This window comes from Anastrepha obliqua, chromosome 3, assembly GCF_027943255.1.
Source record: "Anastrepha obliqua isolate idAnaObli1 chromosome 3, idAnaObli1_1.0, whole genome shotgun sequence".
Taxonomy (NCBI): domain Eukaryota; kingdom Metazoa; phylum Arthropoda; class Insecta; order Diptera; family Tephritidae; genus Anastrepha; species Anastrepha obliqua.
The window spans coordinates 34,680,067-34,698,581 of record NC_072894.1 but is presented as its reverse complement, the minus strand read 5'-3'; the positions used below and the strand labels follow the sequence as shown (position 1 = coordinate 34,698,581).

At 38.3% G+C, this 18,515-nt stretch overlaps 1 protein-coding gene across 1 annotated transcript in view; it reads left to right on the top strand.

The window, feature by feature from the left end:
- Window positions 1-7,988: 7,988 nt before the first annotated feature.
- Window positions 7,989-18,515, top strand: part of LOC129242305 (palmitoleoyl-protein carboxylesterase NOTUM) — a 36,752-nt gene continuing 26,225 nt past the window's right edge. Inside the window, exon 1 of the mRNA XM_054878877.1 lies at window positions 7,989-8,059. Coding sequence (XP_054734852.1) covers window positions 8,018-8,059 — 42 coding nt within the window. The 5' untranslated portion in view covers window positions 7,989-8,017. The remainder of the gene's footprint in view (window positions 8,060-18,515) is intronic.

Genomic DNA, 18,515 nt, shown 5'->3' with positions numbered 1-18,515 from the left:
GGAGGAGTATTCTGTGAGGAGCTCTCCGTATCAGACCACTGCAATGTGTTCTAATCAAAGGTAGCCGCAATCAAAGAAGCAGCTGATAGGCTAATTACATGCGTACTAACTGTCAAGAAAGCAAACATTTACTCCAATAGCCAAGCGGCAATTAGGGCCCTCGGGTCAATTATGATGCATTCGAAATTGGTCAGGGAATGCCTGGCTTCACTTTTGACTGCATCCGATTCCTTTGGCACAAGACTCATGTCGATTCCTAATCTCAGCGACTGTGAGGTAGGTAAGTTGATTAAATAAGGGGCATATGAGGGGGACTCCCCGTGAAGGGCGAAAATTGGGATCCTCTTGACCATCTGCGGACTGCTCCTGGAAATATGAGATTCGCGCCAACTCAGCGAGCGCTGGGTACAAAAACTTGTAAGATCGTGAAATCTTTCTGACTACGTGTGGGTCGGGGGCGCTCGAGCGATCTTCTAAGGTTGACAAAATCTCAGCTTTTCACAAGACACTATCCGCGAGGTGTGTGGGACTTAGAATTACTTGGAGCTCTTTTTGCATCAGCTGTATGGAGGATGAGGTGGAATCATCTCAGCACCTTCTCCTTAGCTGCCTCGCCCTCGCGACACTAAGATTTAGGCATCTTGGCTCTTACTGCTTTGCTACGTCTGCTTATAAAGCAGACCTTGACATTAAAAATCTGATGAATTTCATAAAAAGTTAGCGCAACCGCAACACAATTATCATTCATAATCCATATAAGTACTCAATTGGTTTATACTGAACCCATTCTCCTAACAACCTCTCCCGCCCCTCTTCCTTTCTTCCAATCAGTTTACCTCCACAAAGGATGCATTCGAATGCTTCACCCAAGTGTGGCCACATCTTGCCCAACCATTTTTACCTAATCTTATCTAACCTACCGGCGTGGTTATTGATGGTTTTGCCCATTTCGCCTATTTTTGATATCACACTACCTTAGATAAAGTGTATTGAGTGCCAAGTTTCATTGAAATATATTAATTTTTTTCTCAAGTAGTCGTGGGCACGGACGGACGGACCGACAGACATTGCTAAATCGACTCCTCTCATCATTTTGAGAATTTCAGCTTAGATATGTCGATTCCTTCATGCTGTTATATACAATCGTTATGTGAAGAAAATTACAATACTCTTGAGCACAAGGGCGAGGTATAAAAATAAATGACACGGAGTTTAAAGCAAAACTTTTTAAAAAGCCTAGGTGTGTTTGCGCACGAATGTTTTCTGAATAAGCAATCCGCAGCATTGTCGGCAAACATTAAAGTGTCATTAGTTGACTTCAAATTTTATAACACGCAGCGATTAGCTGTAACGAAACAAGCAAAATGTTGAGCAAATCAAATGCCTGAACTGATAGACTAACGGCCGAAGGGTAAATATGTGCGCTGAGAAGAATTTGGGTAGTAAACCTTTTGGTCCAACACAAGCAAACTAAGCCATTCGTACCCAAATAAAATAAAAATTGAGACAACAAGTTTTTAAATTGAGATTAAATCTGCCGACTTGAAGAAGATTTCAAAATTTTCATATGATTGCAAACACACACACAAATCGTCATAAGATCGAAAAGAAACACATGTAAGAAATTTTTAAATCCTGAAATAATTATTTAATATTTTAAAATTTTTATATTCGCCAAAAATTCGCGGCACATTTTTCGTCGCTTGTATGCGAAATATTACAACAAATCATTGTATTAGCCTTTGGCGGTGAATTCGAGCAACCCATGCAAGCTCCAGCAGTCAACCAATAACAGCGCCAGTATTGGTAATTACAATAAATAAAACTTAAAGTAACAAGTATGCACATACACACACACATACAAACATGCATATCACTCGACGTGCTGAAATAACACTTTTGTAGCCTAAATGAATTAATGCAGAAATAACGTACGTTGGCATAGGGACTTTGGCTTGTTCAAAGAAATAAAAAATAAAAAACGAGTGCACACAAATAACAAAAGACTTAAGCAACCAACTCGATTTCTGTTAATGCGCTATAGTATCCTAAAAATTAATGTTGGAACAATCAGAAGCCAAGGGAATTAAAACCAAAATACAGCGAGTAAAAAAAATTAAGAAAATGAGGCAAAAACAATAAATAAGTAAAAGGCGAAAGGGCAAAGCAACAAATAACAATAATGAAGGTAAAACTTAATCGGTTAAAAACCAGAAGCAATTTCGGCATTCGATTAAGCAGATCAGCGGCGCAGATAACAGCGGTAATACGGTTATTAACAAGTAGCCAAAGAGCGGGATTATAACATTTATTAAGAACACGATTTTATCTTTGGCTTTTCGCTTGCCGCCTTTGTAGTTTTTCGTTAAAGCGCGAAACAATGAAACGATGAAACGCTCGATACGGTTGGGTCGATTCCATTCGGACTGCCATTTGTTGCTGCTGAGTAGCTAGCCAAATCATAGGTCGACTGAAGTTCAGTGTGCTTTTTGGGTGCATTGCCTAGTAACATAATTCTATCTACAATAGTTTTACACGGAATTTTTGTATCAGCGTTCTAATAAACTCTGGCGTTTAAGTGCAACCCTACTGAATTGATCGGACAAATTTTGGAAAAATTCGATTTGTAAATTTAATTTAAAACATGGCTTCAGCTTCAAGTAGTATAATGACACGAGTATCAAATGAAAGGAAAAGGGAAAGGTCGTGGGAATTGAAAAAAGCTTCTGCATCAAAACTATTCTATACAAAAAATTATAGCAAAATAGATATAATATATTTTTATATTATATTTATTTTTTAAATACTTGGTTTTGCCATAAATTCTGTGACAACTTTTAGAATGCGTATGGCGAGAACAAATTCGTTCGTCGAACAAAAGTTCCGTTATTTTTGCCTTTGTTCGTATGTATTGTCTACTCATAAATTATACTCAGTTTCGTGCCAAATCTGGCTTGTTGACAATCGGGCGGGCAGCTAAGGAAAATCGCATTGCAGTGATTACATTACAAAAGTGTGGTAAAAGTGAGAGTAAGATTTACGAATTGCTGAAAAAATTTGATATTTCGAAAGTGTTTTTCTCGAGAAAGAATTCGCCAAAATCCTCTTAGAAAGTAGAAAATCATGTCCAGGGAAATGATTGTATCGACCAGAGCCATGTCAAGACTAATTGGATATGATCTCTACATGACGACAATTCTCACTGTTGAAGAAGTATTTAATAAGTAAAACGACAAAATGTATGCTAAATCTTCTAAAGACGCAAAAAATATTGTTTTAAGGGGGCAGCGTGGCCACCATCCAGTCTCCGCAATGGTTTGGTGGGAAGTGTCTTTTAAAGGCGTAACTCTCTTAACTTCTGCGAAAAAGAGGTTAGGGATAAAAGTGTACCAGAAGGATGTGTTAGAGAACGTGGTGCAGCAATTAAGTAGTGCTCTCTTCAATGGAGAGCGTTGAAGATTCCGCTCCAGCCCCTAAGGCAAAAACCACCCAGCGGGGGCCAAAAAGCCATATTCCTGAGATTTAAAAATCGCCCATTGCTCTGTGAATTCGTTTTAGAGGTATGGTTCCTTCGGCAAAGTTTCTTATTTTGATCCCTAGAATACGATTTTCACAGAGCAATGAGCGATTTTTAAATCAACCCGCCCTAATATATATATATATATATTCGAATATATATTTCGCGCTTACACCATTCCTACCAGGAAAGAGGAAAATCTGTATGGACGAGATTAATATTGGAATGATCGGCAGGAGAATGGAGACTTTCATGGCATGCAAACGCTTAGCTGAAAAATCCTGGGGCTGTAACCCAAGAATCGGGAAATGCATATAGACCATGATAATTAAAACAAAGATAACATATGGTGTGGTCGCGTAGGTATCGAGGGCCGCCCTCTCGGCAGTAAAGCTAGCACTAACTAAGCTTCAACGCTTAGGAGGGGTGTGCAACACGGGAGCGATGCGCGCCTGCTCTTGCAATCAGCCAAGTGCACTCTGTTTAATATAACTAGAAAAAGTTTTGTTAACGGAAAAGTGATCCCTTCTAAGAACATAGAATTGTTAAGGCTGCAGCTACCTGGCCGCATTTATTATAGAGCCATCAAGAAAGAGCTAGAAGCAAAGAGCTAAGGCTAGGAGACATAAGCTAGCACCAAACTATGGGGCGAAGTTGTTACTAGGTGTAGTATACATAGTATAATTAAAAGAGGTTATTGTAAATTGTGCAGCCATCAGGCCAAACTTGTGATATGGTTCACTGTCTCTTGTCATTTCTGTGAGCAATCCACAGAAACTTCAACACAACTTCCTCCCGATTGTTTAGCATATACATAGCAGGAAGAAGGATTCGATATTTCGGGTCAATGCGGCGTGAAGAAGGGAGCATATGCATAACCCAGTCCAGCTCCATCTTAGATTTATTGAGAGAGCTGAGTTTAGATAAGTAGCTGTGATAAGTAGAGGATACCAAAGGAAATCGGGTCGAAGTGTATAACTCATTTTCGTAACAAATAACAAATATTTTTGATAGCTGCAGTGCAGAAATATTTTGGCAGAGTTGGCACCTAATTTTCAATTCAAAATATCTTTTTAATCAAATATAATATAGAAAAGCACGTTAAAGTTTTATCCGGTTCGGGTTTATATTAAATTAAATTTATTTGTTATGTTGATACACTCTTCATATGAACATATGTGAAGTTTCATTTCAATCTGTCAATTCATTCTTTGTTTACAAGTCATTTATTATCGGCGTGTCAGAGTATTTTCTACGTTGGAAAAAATTAAGTATTGTGCAGTGATTGATTTTTTATTTTTGGAAGGTTTAAAAGCAAACAAAATTTATGAACGAATATTCAAAGTATATAATTGCTCGCTATCACTTAGTAGAATAGAAAGATGGGTGGCTGAATTTAAACGTGGTCATACAAGCCTTGAAGGCGATATACATCAAGAAAGTCCAGTACGAGCACCAGAAATCGTAAGGTAAAAAATCGAATCAGTAAGGAAAAATCGTCGAGTGACTGTGACTCATTCGAATACGACTTTCTCAGCAACATTTAGAGCGTTTGTGAATAAAGTGCATTTTGTGGATCTATTCATTACTATGGATAAGACTTGGGTCTATCACCATGATCCTGAATCAAAGCAGGAGGCTAAAGAGTGGTGTGAACTTGGTTCTTCGGCTCGAAACGAGTTCGTGTTCAGAAATCGGCCAAGAAGTTGTTAGCATCAGTTTTAAGGATGCGAAAAGGATTTTGTTTACGGATTACTCGAAAACTGGTGGAACAATAAGTTCTGAATATTACTGTACCCTTTTAAACCAAATGAAGGAAAGAAGTGGTGAAAAAGTACACATTTTGCAAAAGAAAAAAATACTTTTTCAGCAGCACAAGACACCGTATTTGGCAATGGCTAAAATCCATGAATTAAAGTTCGAATTGCTGGAGCATCTACAGAATTCACCATATTTAACCCCTAGCGACTTCCATCTGTTTCCAGACCTAAAACAATTCATGCGTTTTTCATCAAATGATGATGTCATAACAGCTGTCTATTCTCTTTTCAGGGATGGAATTCATAAATTGGAAGCTCGTTGGAACAAGTGTATTGACAGCCTAGTGCGAGGGCGGTTCAATAAGTACCCGAGTTAGATGACAGAGGACGTTCTTGAAGGAAGTTGGTGCTAGCATCGTGTACGTTTTTCGTGATTTTCGCTAAAATGGAAGAAGAACAGTATCGTTCGGTAATTCGCTTCTTTTTTTTTGATGGGAAACATGCGAGAAAATAAAAGCAAAGTTGGATTCTGTCTATGGCGGCGCTTCGCCATCTATGACCACAGTTAGATTTTGGTTCAACGAATTTAAACTTGAGCGGGCGTCCGTTTTTATTGGGGAGCGACCAGGACGCCCGGCAAACGTGGTTACCGCGGACATCATTCAAAAAGTCCACGATCGCTGATCGACGAACGAATGTGCGCGAAGTAACAGCGGCCATAGGTGTGTCGACGGGGATGGCCGGAAAGATCATGGCGACGATTTTTTGGGATGCGAACGGCGTCATCCTCAATTTTTTAGGAAAAGAAACAATGATCTCTGGACAATACTACAGTAAGTTATTGGACTGCTTTCAGAAAAATTTGGAGGAGCCACGGCCGAAAAAGAAGCTACTGCATCCGGAGAAATGGTGTCTTCTTTTCTAGCACGGGTACTTATTAAACCCCCCTCGTATGTACATCATTTCCACATCAAAAATTTCGCCGGTAGCTAGCTTTTCTCTGCTAAGCGGCTTAAATGTTAAATTAAAGTTACTTTTTGCGCAAATGTATTTATATTCTAATATTTTTTTATTTATATTTAATTTAATATTTAAGAGTTTGCTCTTGAGGTTTTAAATGCCAAGCAGAACTTGGGCATCTCTGGCGTTATAAGCCGAAAATTATATGCATATTATTTTTCGAAAATTGTTTAGTTATTTTAATTTCTTTCTGTTGCCTGGAAAAAATATCAATCAGAATATCCTTTGAAAAGCCGATAACGAGCAGTGAGCAGAAATGAATTGAAATTTTGCAGATGAAACAAGAAAGCCGATAAATGTGCAAAGGGCCTTAGTTTTCATTATTTTGCCGCATTGTCTCATTTACGGTTCATTATTAGTTTTGTTATTGTTTACCATATTCTAAACAAAATTGCCGCTTTATTGCCGCCGCTGCCATTCAGATCAGATAGCTACTTAAACACACATACTCACACATACGTATGTACATACATACATGCATACACTTTGCACTTTACGCAAACGAATGTAAATAACAGAGCAAGAGCCAATAAGAATAAAAACCTCTGCAATCATAAGCACACACACGCGCACATACACACACATACAAGGCCCACATAAATTGAAATGCGATAAGAAGAATAGAGCATACCAAATGCGGTCTTCCTTACGTGCCATGCTATCAACTGATAAGACACGCACTTGCAAACAAGTTGTTTGTTGAAGAGAGCGCACCTGTGCTGAGTCAAAAGTGAGAGAGAAAGAGTGAGAGATAGAGAGAGAGAGAGAGCGTGGAACAAAGCTAAGAGAGTGTGTGTTGCTGAACTAATTCAACTAAACGGACGAATCGTGCACAGGCAGTTAACAACCAGCATACGAATATTCGTATTGTTTGTCGCATCCTCAGCTGTGCAGAAGCCTAAGTCGACGCCACAAAATTGGGCCTACTAATACGTGCATATGTACATACCTACATATATAGACTTATTGTTTGTTGTTGCTCACAATGTTAGTTGTCGGTCAGATCACTCGATTAGCACAAGAAGTAAACAGACAGCGACTGCGCCTGCTGCTGTTGTTGCTGCTGCTGCTGCTCCTCTACGGCTAAGCAATTTTACAAGATACAGATACATTTCATAGCCGTGTATCTGCGTTCACCTTCAGCATTCCGCGACGAACGCTCGATGCAAACGGACGTGTATTCCTGCGTTACAAAATTGTCACAAATTGTTGTAAGATTTTGAAAACGAGAACGTAAAACGCATTCAAGTGCTTAAACAAAATCGATTTGTTTTACTCTTGCGTGAGAAAAATACATAAATGTCATTAAAATAATGTTATAAAAATAAATATTTCCAATTAATTTTGTGGACGGATTAAAAAAAACAAAACAAATAAATGTCACTTTGGAAAAAATATATTTGTGTCAAAAGTTTAGCACCTAAGTGTGAAACGTAATTAATAACGACACTGTGAACAAATGTATATGTTTTTTCTTCGATACACATAAATTTAATCATTACACATACATACCTAAATATACATAAGTACATGCGCATAAATTATAAATTAAATTAGAGAAAAAATGTCAAGTGTAAGGAAAGTGTAATTTCTATTTAACAATTGGAATCATTGAAAACAGCAAACTGCCGCGAGTATGGCACAGTCACGTTTTAACAGTAATGAACAAATGTTAACAACAGTTGCAAAAACAACAACGACAACAACAAGAATTAAAAAAATGTCAACAAGCAGTAATGCCAAACAGAGGAATTATATAAAGGTGAGTTATTATTTTTTATATATTTATCTATTTTTTGAAGTAAAAACTAGTAAGCAAAAAATTTTATTTTTTATTTATTTTTTTGTTGTAAAAGTTTAAGTTAAATTTCGTAAGCAAAAACAAATTGTCGTACGGACCCATACAGATGCTTTAACCAATAAGGTAATATTAGGTGCGCAACTAAGTTCTTATAATAATCCTAATAATCCTAGTCCGTAAGAAAAAAATATAATATAACAAAACATACTAAATCAAAATAATTTTAATTCATAAATTTTATTAAAAAAATTATATAAATTAAATTATAAAGTTTATTATATAAATTATTATATATAAATTAAGAAGTTTAATGAAAGAGTGTTTAGTAGCGGCAAAGTCAACCCCATAGATTTGTAAATAATATTAAATTCGAAATGAGTTCTCATGACTGGTGCATTCGTTGCATACAGAGTACTTATAAAGCCAATATGAAAAAACCTAAATTAGGAATCTGGATGGGGTATTAAGATAGATTCGCTCAAAAAGGGAGCCGCAAACCACAACACCTTGAATAATATCAAACACGAAAGACAAAGGCAAAAAAGATTGCCGCGACTGCAAAGATTTCAAATTGATAAGCAGGCATCTAAAATATTAGTATCGCGTATGGGGTCATGAAAACGAGGGGAACGTAGGGCAATGCCTAAGAAAACTTTTTGAATAAATGCAATTCGAATTACGCGACAAGCATAATAAGGTCTCCAAATAAAAGATGGATATTATTTAGAACGCTAAAATCACGGGTAGGGCAATTTAAGAGTATAAGGGCTTTCTGTCAACTAACTTTTACCACCAAAAGCTGCAGGAAACTGGGAAATGCATTTTTATCCCCCAAAATGAATTTTCCTTGGCAGAAAATACCACTTTGTCCAAAAAGTTCCTGGAATATATTCAAAAAAATGCAATATACAAGTTTACTCTTCAAAACTAATATTATTGTCTTCAAAGTACGCACCGTCAACTGCAGCGCCCTTATGCCAGTATTTGATGCCGCTCTCGAATCATTTCTGCAACTCTATTTTCGGTATAGGCATCAGTGCTGTCTTCGATTTTTCCATTATTTCCGGCTGTTAGAACGCTTTCCTCCTAGCGGTTTTTTTACACGATCAAACTAAAAAATCACAGATAGCCATATCAGGGAATACAATGGCAACTGGATAACTGGACTCTTGGTTAAAAATTCACAGGTAATGATGACATTGAATAATCTACGAGTTGCTTTCCTATAAATCCTTCCTTTTTTGGTGAACCGTTTCACCTAAACGTCTTATAACGCCCAAATAAAAATTGTTATTAACTGTCTGACAAAAATTCGTATAATCCAAAAAATCTGTGAGCATAGCTTTATTTTCTGACTGTAAACAACGCGTTTTTTTGCGGTCTCTGTTCACTCGGCGCTCGTGACTCAATCGCCTGATGTCTGAATTGCGTCACGTACTCATAAACCCACGTCTTTGGTGATATCAACGTGGTCCTTATTTGCATGAAATTCAGATTCTTTGAGATCGACTGTACAGCAACACGGCGCAAGCCCAAATCATTAATTAAAATGCCCTAAACGGATCCATAAGCTATGTTCAAGTCCTCTGCCAGTTCTTTGATGGTTAATTTGCGTTTATTGATAAACTTTTCTTTCACTTTCATCAGTTTTCGATGTCAACGGTGATGTCTACATTCGTCATTCTCGATGGACTCTCGATTTCTTTTGAAGCGTTCATGCCACTCGTACATAGTTGTTTTCTTTAGAAAATCATTTCTGAAACTGTTTTCCTATTTTCATTTCGCTGTATTGAATTCATTTTAACGAGAAATTTAATACAAACTCGTTGTTGCAAACCAAAAAATCCATTTTTAAAATTGTAAAAAATCGAAAATCCTGTGTACGTATTTTCGATTTATTCAAGCCGGCGTAACTTTTACAAATGTCAAGCAATGGTGATAATATTTTGGTAGGATTGTTAATCAGTATGAGAATTAAAATAGGTCTGCTGGTGAACGAGGACAAAACTTAATACCTCAACGTCACTGTTGACATTTATGATTTCGAGGTTGTAAAAGACTTCGTTTATTTAGGAACCAGCATTAACACCTATAGCAATGTCGGCCTGGAAATCCAACGTAGAATCTCTCTTGCCAACAAGTGCTATTTCGGTCTAAGTAGGCAAATGATTATTAAAGTCCTCTCTTGACAAACAAAACTAACACTCTACAAGGCCCTCATCATACCCGTCCTAATGTATGGCGCAGAAGCGTGGACGATGACAACATCCGATGAAGCGACGTTTAGAGTGTTTGAGAGAAAGATTCTGCGCAAGGTTTTTGGCAACTGGCTGGGTCATGTCGTCCGAATGGATACAAACGCTCCGGCTCTGCGGTACCAGCTGGTGGTAGCAGAGAAAGAGGAAAGCCTCCTCTAAGTTGAATAGATCAGGTGGAGAAGGACTTAGCTTCCAACTGGCGCCGGTTAGCCTAGAGCATCAACAGGCGGTTGCCCCTGGAACTTTTTGTTCAAGAGGGTAGTTATTCTGCATACGTCTTAAGCAGTTCGTGACCTCTAGCCAGTTTCGCCAAGTAGGCGAAAGAAGCTACTACACAAATAACTGTACAATGACAGAATAAAGCAGAAAATTTGCCATCTCAGAGGCTAAACGAATTTCAATAAAATGATTTATAAAGATTTATGAAGAATCCTGATAGTTAAATCAGTTTTATATTTGTTATAAAATCTATAATAAATCAAAAAAATTAATGAATGGTAGATGGCTTTAAAGTTTTTATTATTTGCAATAAAATTCACATTCGTGAAAGGCTGAAAATAGTAATTCATATACAGAGGGCTTAGGCTATCTTTCCGCGCAGGAAAAATTGGAATGAGGGGAGAGTCGGCACGGATATAGGTACCTCTGTTTTCACTGATGGATCCAAGATAGAATCTGGAGTGAGAGCGGGGGTTTTCTTTAAGCTGCCTGAAACGAGCAGCATTTCCCTTATCTGGGTTCCTGGGCACAGAAATATAGAGGGAAATGAAATTGGCGACGAGCTTGCCAGGAAGGGGTAGACAGAACTGGTTCCAGCTGTCCCCTTGACCGTTGTTAAAGGGAAACTACACAATTTCTTTCTAAAAAAAAGCGCAAGTCAGAGGGAGGTCTGTTTCATCGTGTGCTATTTCGAAAACACTATGGCCTCCTGGAATCCCCAAATTATCAATTTTCAAACTCATTTCGGTGTTCACTGGGTGATCGGTACTCATGCGGAAAAGCTTGGAATTCCGTGCAAAACCTATTGCAAAAGCTGTGGGGATCCTGTAGAGAAAGAGACTATTGAACACTTTCTTTGCAAATGTCCGGCTCTGGCGGCTAGGAGCTTGAGATTCCTTAGTGGGCCCTTTGGGGATGACTTGAAGAAATGCTCCCGCCTAGATCCCTTTTCCTACTCTAAATTTACTTTTTACTTTATTCTGTTACTATAAAACTTCAAATACGAAATAAGGTTGTTTAATTTGCTTGAAATTTTAATGGAAATCTAACGATTTTCTTTTTTTTACTTTGCGCAAGGAAACTGAATTTGCATGATTATTGTAGTAGAATGAACTATGTTTTCATAAAAAAACTTTAAATAAAAGAAAAAATTCAAAGAATAGTCATTAATTTTGATATAAAATTCAAAACTAAAAAAATTTTGATTATTTATAATAACTAATAAAATAATAAATTTCAGAGCGAAAAAATTACACTCGAAAAATTATTTCAGTTTCGACCAAAAAATATAACTCGATATAAAAAAAATTTAACTCAGAAATGTATTATTATTGATGCCAAATTTTATTCAAATTATTATAACAATTTTTTGTATACCAGGCAGATACCTATGAAATGAGACTTTCAGCTATTAGTCCATAGATGTCGCTAGGAGTCTTCCCAAATGTCTTGTTTTTTCGTCTGTCATCTGTCAACAATATTCAGTTCATTGTTTGTTACGTTTCATACAACAATGCTTTTATGTCGTTCTTAAAAATGTCGAATTTCGTGCCTTCAAACTACGATTTGGGGACATCGTTGATTTTCTGTTATCAATTGAAGAAAAACGCTTCTCAAGCTCATCAAATGCTTATAGAAGCTTATGGTGGATATGTTCTAAGTAGAGCACAGTGCTTCAGGTGGTTTGAAAAATTCCGAAGAGTTAATTTTAGCGTGGAGAACGAGGACCGTGGCCGGCCACCGAAAAAGTTTGAGGACGCCGAATTGTAAGCATTGTTGGATGAAGATGATGGTCAAACGCAAGAATTGCTGGCAGCGCAGTTGGGAGTGACCCAAAAACCATTTCCAAACGTTGGAGCATGATTTTAAAGGTCGGAAGATGGGTGCAGCATGAACTGACTGAAAGGCAGCAAGAGAACCGAAAAACTACTTGTGAAATGCTGCTCTTCCGGTTCAAAAGGAAGTCTTTTTTGCATCGAATCGTTACGGGTGATGAAAAATGGGTGCATTTCTCCAATCCCAAGTGTAAACGATCGTATTGTCCGCCCGGCCACAAGCCAAAAACAACGGCCAAACCAAATCGCTTGTGAAGTTTTTTAAGAAGCATCATCAAATAAATTTATAGAAAAAAGTAGTATCACAAACAAGTTTTTAGTTGGTTTAATAAAAATGTATCGCATGGTAGCATGATTCTAACATCTTAACAGGGTACTGGCTGGTGGTACCACAGGAAGAGAGAAGCCTTCTTTGCGTTGGAAAGATTAGGTGAAGAAGCATTTGGCTTCACTTGGTGTGTCCAACCGGCGCCGGTTAACTTGAGAAGGGAACGACTGGCGCGCTTTGTTAAAATCACTTAAGAAATTATCACTTGAGAGTAGAAGCCAGTTCATTTGGGCGTGATTGAAGAAGATCTTTGTATTTCCTGGTGATTTTTTTTATTTTCTCTTTTATTAAAAGATTTTTTTTTTGGATTCCATAAGTCCAGACTAAGCACAGATATGTAAAGGATAAACTTGTTGTCCATTGAAAGGCGGATTTACGGTTTAACAGCCGAGACATGTTTCGAAATATCAATCCTAGGGGTTTCCTTTTGGCAAAGAAATGCGTTCTGCACCTAAGCCGTTTATCCAAATGAATGCTTAGATATTGAGTTGGATATCACATTGCGGGATTGAGGTAAGATTAAAATTGATTTGTGGGCAGGTGGTTTGTCTTGTGGTAAAGATTAAACGTGAAGATTTATTGTCGTTCAAGTAGCAGCTGCGTAGTCACTTGTATATTTATTTATGCTGATTTAGAGGATTTGGAGACGAGGATTCTGTGGGACTTGCTGCTGTCGTCATAATAGCATTTTCATTTATGAAATAACGAAAATTTTATATTTTAGTAGCAGCGTAATTTTTCCACTCTTCTTCAACATCAACGTATATTTAGAAAGAATTTCATATATTGATTTCATAGAAGCCATTGCACAACTTTATAAAAAAAAATATTGCACGCATTGGTTCGGTAATTTTTCATTTGTCGCAGTTGGAATTTAATTTTATGATTTTTTAACAAATTTTAGTATACAAAACATGGGTGTTTTGAAAGTTGTTGCTTCAATTATGAAAGCAAAGCCTTAGAGGAGATACTCTACACTGACGGGGCTTCTATTACTGTTACAAACACAACAACAGGAAATGCAGCTGCAAAATACAGAAAACCCTGTGCAAATCGGCGCATGCTGTGCACAGTTATTGGCATAGAAACATATTTTAGTACTTCGTTCTTTGTGATATGGAGATAATAGCTTGCACTGAGCTGAAATAAAAAACACTTTTTGATGTGGAAACCCTTTTGTATGTAGATTTTGTATCAATAAAATAAAATTTAATTTTTATTTATCTGTATCGAATCAGTTATTGATTAATGCACTGCTAAAAACATTAAATATAGACACAAGTCTCTCTCACAAACAACTTTCCAAATTTTCAATGTGAAATCTTAATTCCCATTAACCTCGTCTTATCGTTTCTCTTTTTATTTCCTATCCATATATCCGACATTTATTTTTTTTGTGGGCCATAAATTAGAATTTCGTTCAAAAATGTGCAATATCCATAACAAATCTATTAAGGCAAACATTCTAGTCAACGCTAAAATTGTATACATATCACCAATGTCCGCAAACTTTTCAAAAGTCCACACATAAATCATTCCATTGCACCGAAAAAGCACAAAAAGCATAGCCCATCATTTCTACATACCTCTTCACACACGTCCATTCACAGTAGCCGAAGCGTATACACGGCGCACTTACCTACACACAGCGTATCTGGCAATACGGCAGCGTTTGATCTCTGACACCCGCTGTTGACTTGTCAAATTAATAAATTTACCTCCTTTGCATTGAAAGCCAAGTTTAGCGCTTGTCCAACAACAAAAATTTCCATATCAATAAAGTGACGTATGTAGGCATGCTTGTGTATCTATAAGTAAATACATGTATATCAGTGTGTGTGTGTGCGTATGTATGCAGCATATGAAGTTAAGAGGAAATTATTTTTCTCTGGAAAACAATTCTTCCTATGCTTGTGGCATCCATTTACATGAAACTTCACAATAAAATACGCTCAAATTCAAATCATGCGGCTTTGGGCCAAATGAAGAAGTAGCGCAAGTCAGAGTGCACGCACGCGAGTTGCCCAACTCTTTGGCAATAAGCCGCCGCCACCTTAGCCGAAAGCAAAAATGAAAAATCATAAACAAAAACAAAAAGAAAAAGAAAACAAAAAAAGTCGTTTAGACGTAAATATCGCAATGGTGCTCGAAAAAAGACAGTTCCTCATCAATTTTATAAAAACTGTACCGCCAGCGAGTGGGATGCGACAGCATGTGGCATTTGCGGCGGCGCGATCATAAAATGTAACATTCGCCGCTTGCCTTTGTGGATACTTGTACGTGTGTTTATCGGTATATCTGTGCATTGATCGGTTTTATTTGTTTGAGTGTGTCGGTTGAGTGCCGTATATAAAAGCCTGGCATATAATCGTTCGCTCGATTGTGGTCGGCACAAATTCTTTGGTCGAAAACGCGTGACAAACGAACAGTAATCCAATATCACCTCATAATTGTAGACTTCAAAAATATCAAACAATCGGAATACCTTTTTTATTGCAGAAATAAAAAATTATTACATGTCCTTCAAATGGTTTTGGATGTTAACGAAAACTTAAAGATCAATCGCGGTGAGTTTGTGGTAGTTTAATCGTCAAAAATGTGTGGCGACTAGACAATGCCGCAGATATTTGACAAAAAACATAGAGAAATATTTAACACAATGTGGTTAATTTATATAATATAAACTGCACAAGCAATAGTTTACACAGCCAATTTTTTCGCACATGAATTCAGAATTATTTCAGGACTTTGGACAAAAATCTAAAAGCACCACAAACAATTTCACGGCCATAAAGCTTACATTAAGCGCAAGAACATCTCCCAAATAATACATTTTAAGCTGACTCCAAACGGCAAAAGGTTTTTATGTCAGGTATTTGCATGGCAGAAATACACTCGGCGGTTTGCCATTGCCTGCCGAGGCGCGATCGCTATTAGAAATAACTTTTTCTATCGACTTGGTGTTTCATGCGCGGCGATTCGAACCTACGCTCTCCCGAATGGTAGACTCGCACGAGCTCATTCGGCTATGGCGGCCGCCCATTAAGACCCTAGCGCAATAAATGTGCCAGTAATTGCGAGAACTAACCTAGACTAAGCAGAAAAAACGAATATGTGTAGAAAACTGAGAACATGGGATTCGTTGATCCCATTTGTCAACTCCACTGTCATGTCTATTTTGAGACCTAAGTGAATCCAACTGTTACTAAAAACAAGCATGCAAATTTTCAAACGCAAAAATTTCTTAAAACGCACCGCTTCAATAAGATTTTAGCACCACTCAAGTCATTACCAAACCACAATGCATCTGCAGTGCACCGGCAACATCATCGTCATCATCCTCATCACAGCAGTTGCTACTGTTTTCAAAGTTAAGATCAATGCACAACACCGCCGCCGCCTCTATTGAGAGTTGAGCTAAATAACCCGTGTCCAGACATTGCAGAGCACTCGGCAGCAACACACCGTCCGACACACAGAAACAGAAAGGGAAACATTAAACACCACAAGCCAGCAGATAGCAGCAGTAATAACAACAACCATAACTAAAGCCAAGCCGAGCATGGCTGAGTCAAACCAAACACACTGTCCGCAACCAGTAAGCCAATGACAAAGGTGAGCCGAGACTAGTTGGTTCAGATCAGATCGCAGCGGTTCGGCGTGGATTGGTTTTTGGACGACACTTACTACCTGTATACACCAAGGCGCAATAACAAAAACAATAATCCAGCAACAAAACAAATTAAAAGTAAAAGAAACTGGAGGCCACAAAAAGAAAAAAACCAAAAAAAAAAAGGAAAAGCACGACGTCAGCGCCGCAGCCAATGAGTTGGTCTGTGAGGTTTGTTGAATCGTTGTTTTGCCGGTCGGTCGACCGTTCGCCCGTACGTTTGTCTTTGCAAGTTGCCGTCAAGTGTCGGCAAAAGATCAAAGCAAAATCGGCACGGGCTTAGCGCGCTCAGCAGAGGTGAGCATCGTGCCACAGTCGTAGCCGCAATCGCAGCAGCGACAGTTCAAACAACAAATGAATGTGCGGACAGACGTTGGATGTGCGGACCAAATAGAATGGATGGACGAATGAGTATGTAGACGAACGTTGAAGCGAACAAAGTAAGCAGTTGGGTGACTACTTGGCAATTGCTTTGCGCGGTTGTACCAGTTGCATTCAGCTGATGGACAAACGGACGATTGAATGAACAATCAACAGTAACAGCAACAACACAACCGTAGCAGCAAGCAAGAGCAACAACACACGCACACGTAGGCAGCGCAATTGATCTGCCGGTAGAACTTCTCGCCGCTATCACCACCATCACTTCAGTTGGTCTGCTCTGCATTGCCTGTGCTTCATCTACTACTTACGCAAAACTGCTTCCGAATTACCTGTCGCCATCCATCCATACTCCCGTGCGTATGTTTGTATGGCTACGCGCCGCTTTTATTTCACGTTTTTTATACATTTTGTTTTGCTCGGATCTTTCTTTAGAGGAATCATGCCGACACTACAAATTATATGCTGGCACACACGCCTGTGCTATGAAAATACGTGCATATGTCGCTATGTAGTGTCATACATATTTACGTGCGTACTATGTACATACATACCCACTCATTTTATTTGGCCACTATTGTTCGCAATGTTAGCAACATATCAACAACCATCGCCTACATAGAAGCAATAACGGCGATATCAACAATATCTTTGCATGTTCAGTAGTCGCCGCCGCCGTCACAGTTGTCGTATGTTAATTCCTCTTTGTGTTTGCTTACCCCATTTCTGCTGCCTCTATGTTTTGCGCGATGAAATTAAGCGGCAGCATCAGCAGAGCTCAAGTGCAACTTTTCTTCTTAACTGCCAATAGCCGTTTTTTTCTGCTGTTTCAGCCACAACACGCGCCGGCATAATTGCCAAACTAACAACAATAACAGCAGCAGCAGCATTGCAACTTGTTTTTCTCTACAAAGTAGACAACAAACAGGTGCAATTTCCATGCGCACGCTTGTTGTTTTGAAAAATTGCTGCTCGTGTTTCACCAACACAGGCACTTATGCGCATTCAGCTGTGCGCATAAAGCCTAGCGTACCACCTCTCGAGGTAGTGCGCTTTGTAATTTGTTAAATTTTTTTTCTTGTTCGAACCGACACTTGTCTCTTTAATGCCGGCAGTGCGCTATTTGCGAGGCCATAATAACCTATTGGTCGCTTAAAGCCTTAATTAAACTATTAGCAAAACATTTAAATTACTTACAGTGCATTTGCATATTTACACTGAATGGTACTTTGTAGGCGGTGCTGATGATAAATTAACTGCGTCGGTGCAGAAGAGGCAACAACTTCTTCTCAATGGGCTTGGAAATTAAGTTAAAAAAAAGAAACAGATATTCCATTGAGTTCACTTATTTTGAGTTAAGTGGCTTTTTTTTTTTGTATCGGCAAGCCACTGTTTTGGACAGCCGCCATTTGCAAACACTCTGTTAAAATCACGAAGAGTTCCACAATGTTCGATTTCTTTGTTTTAAATTGAAAAGTGTCTGCCAAGAACCCGAAAAGAAGTCTTACTCTGACAAGAATGGTTCGATGTACCATCAATAATAATCGTAATTGGCGCATACAACCTTTGTTGGAAGGTGCGTCTTGCTGTTTTTCCACAAATAGAAGGGCTTACAGTTTTATGCCGCATTCTTTATGAGGAATTCTTTCATTGCAGCAATACACTCGGAGATTCGCCATTGCCTGCCGTGGGGTGACCGAAATTAGAAAAACATTCTCCCAAATTG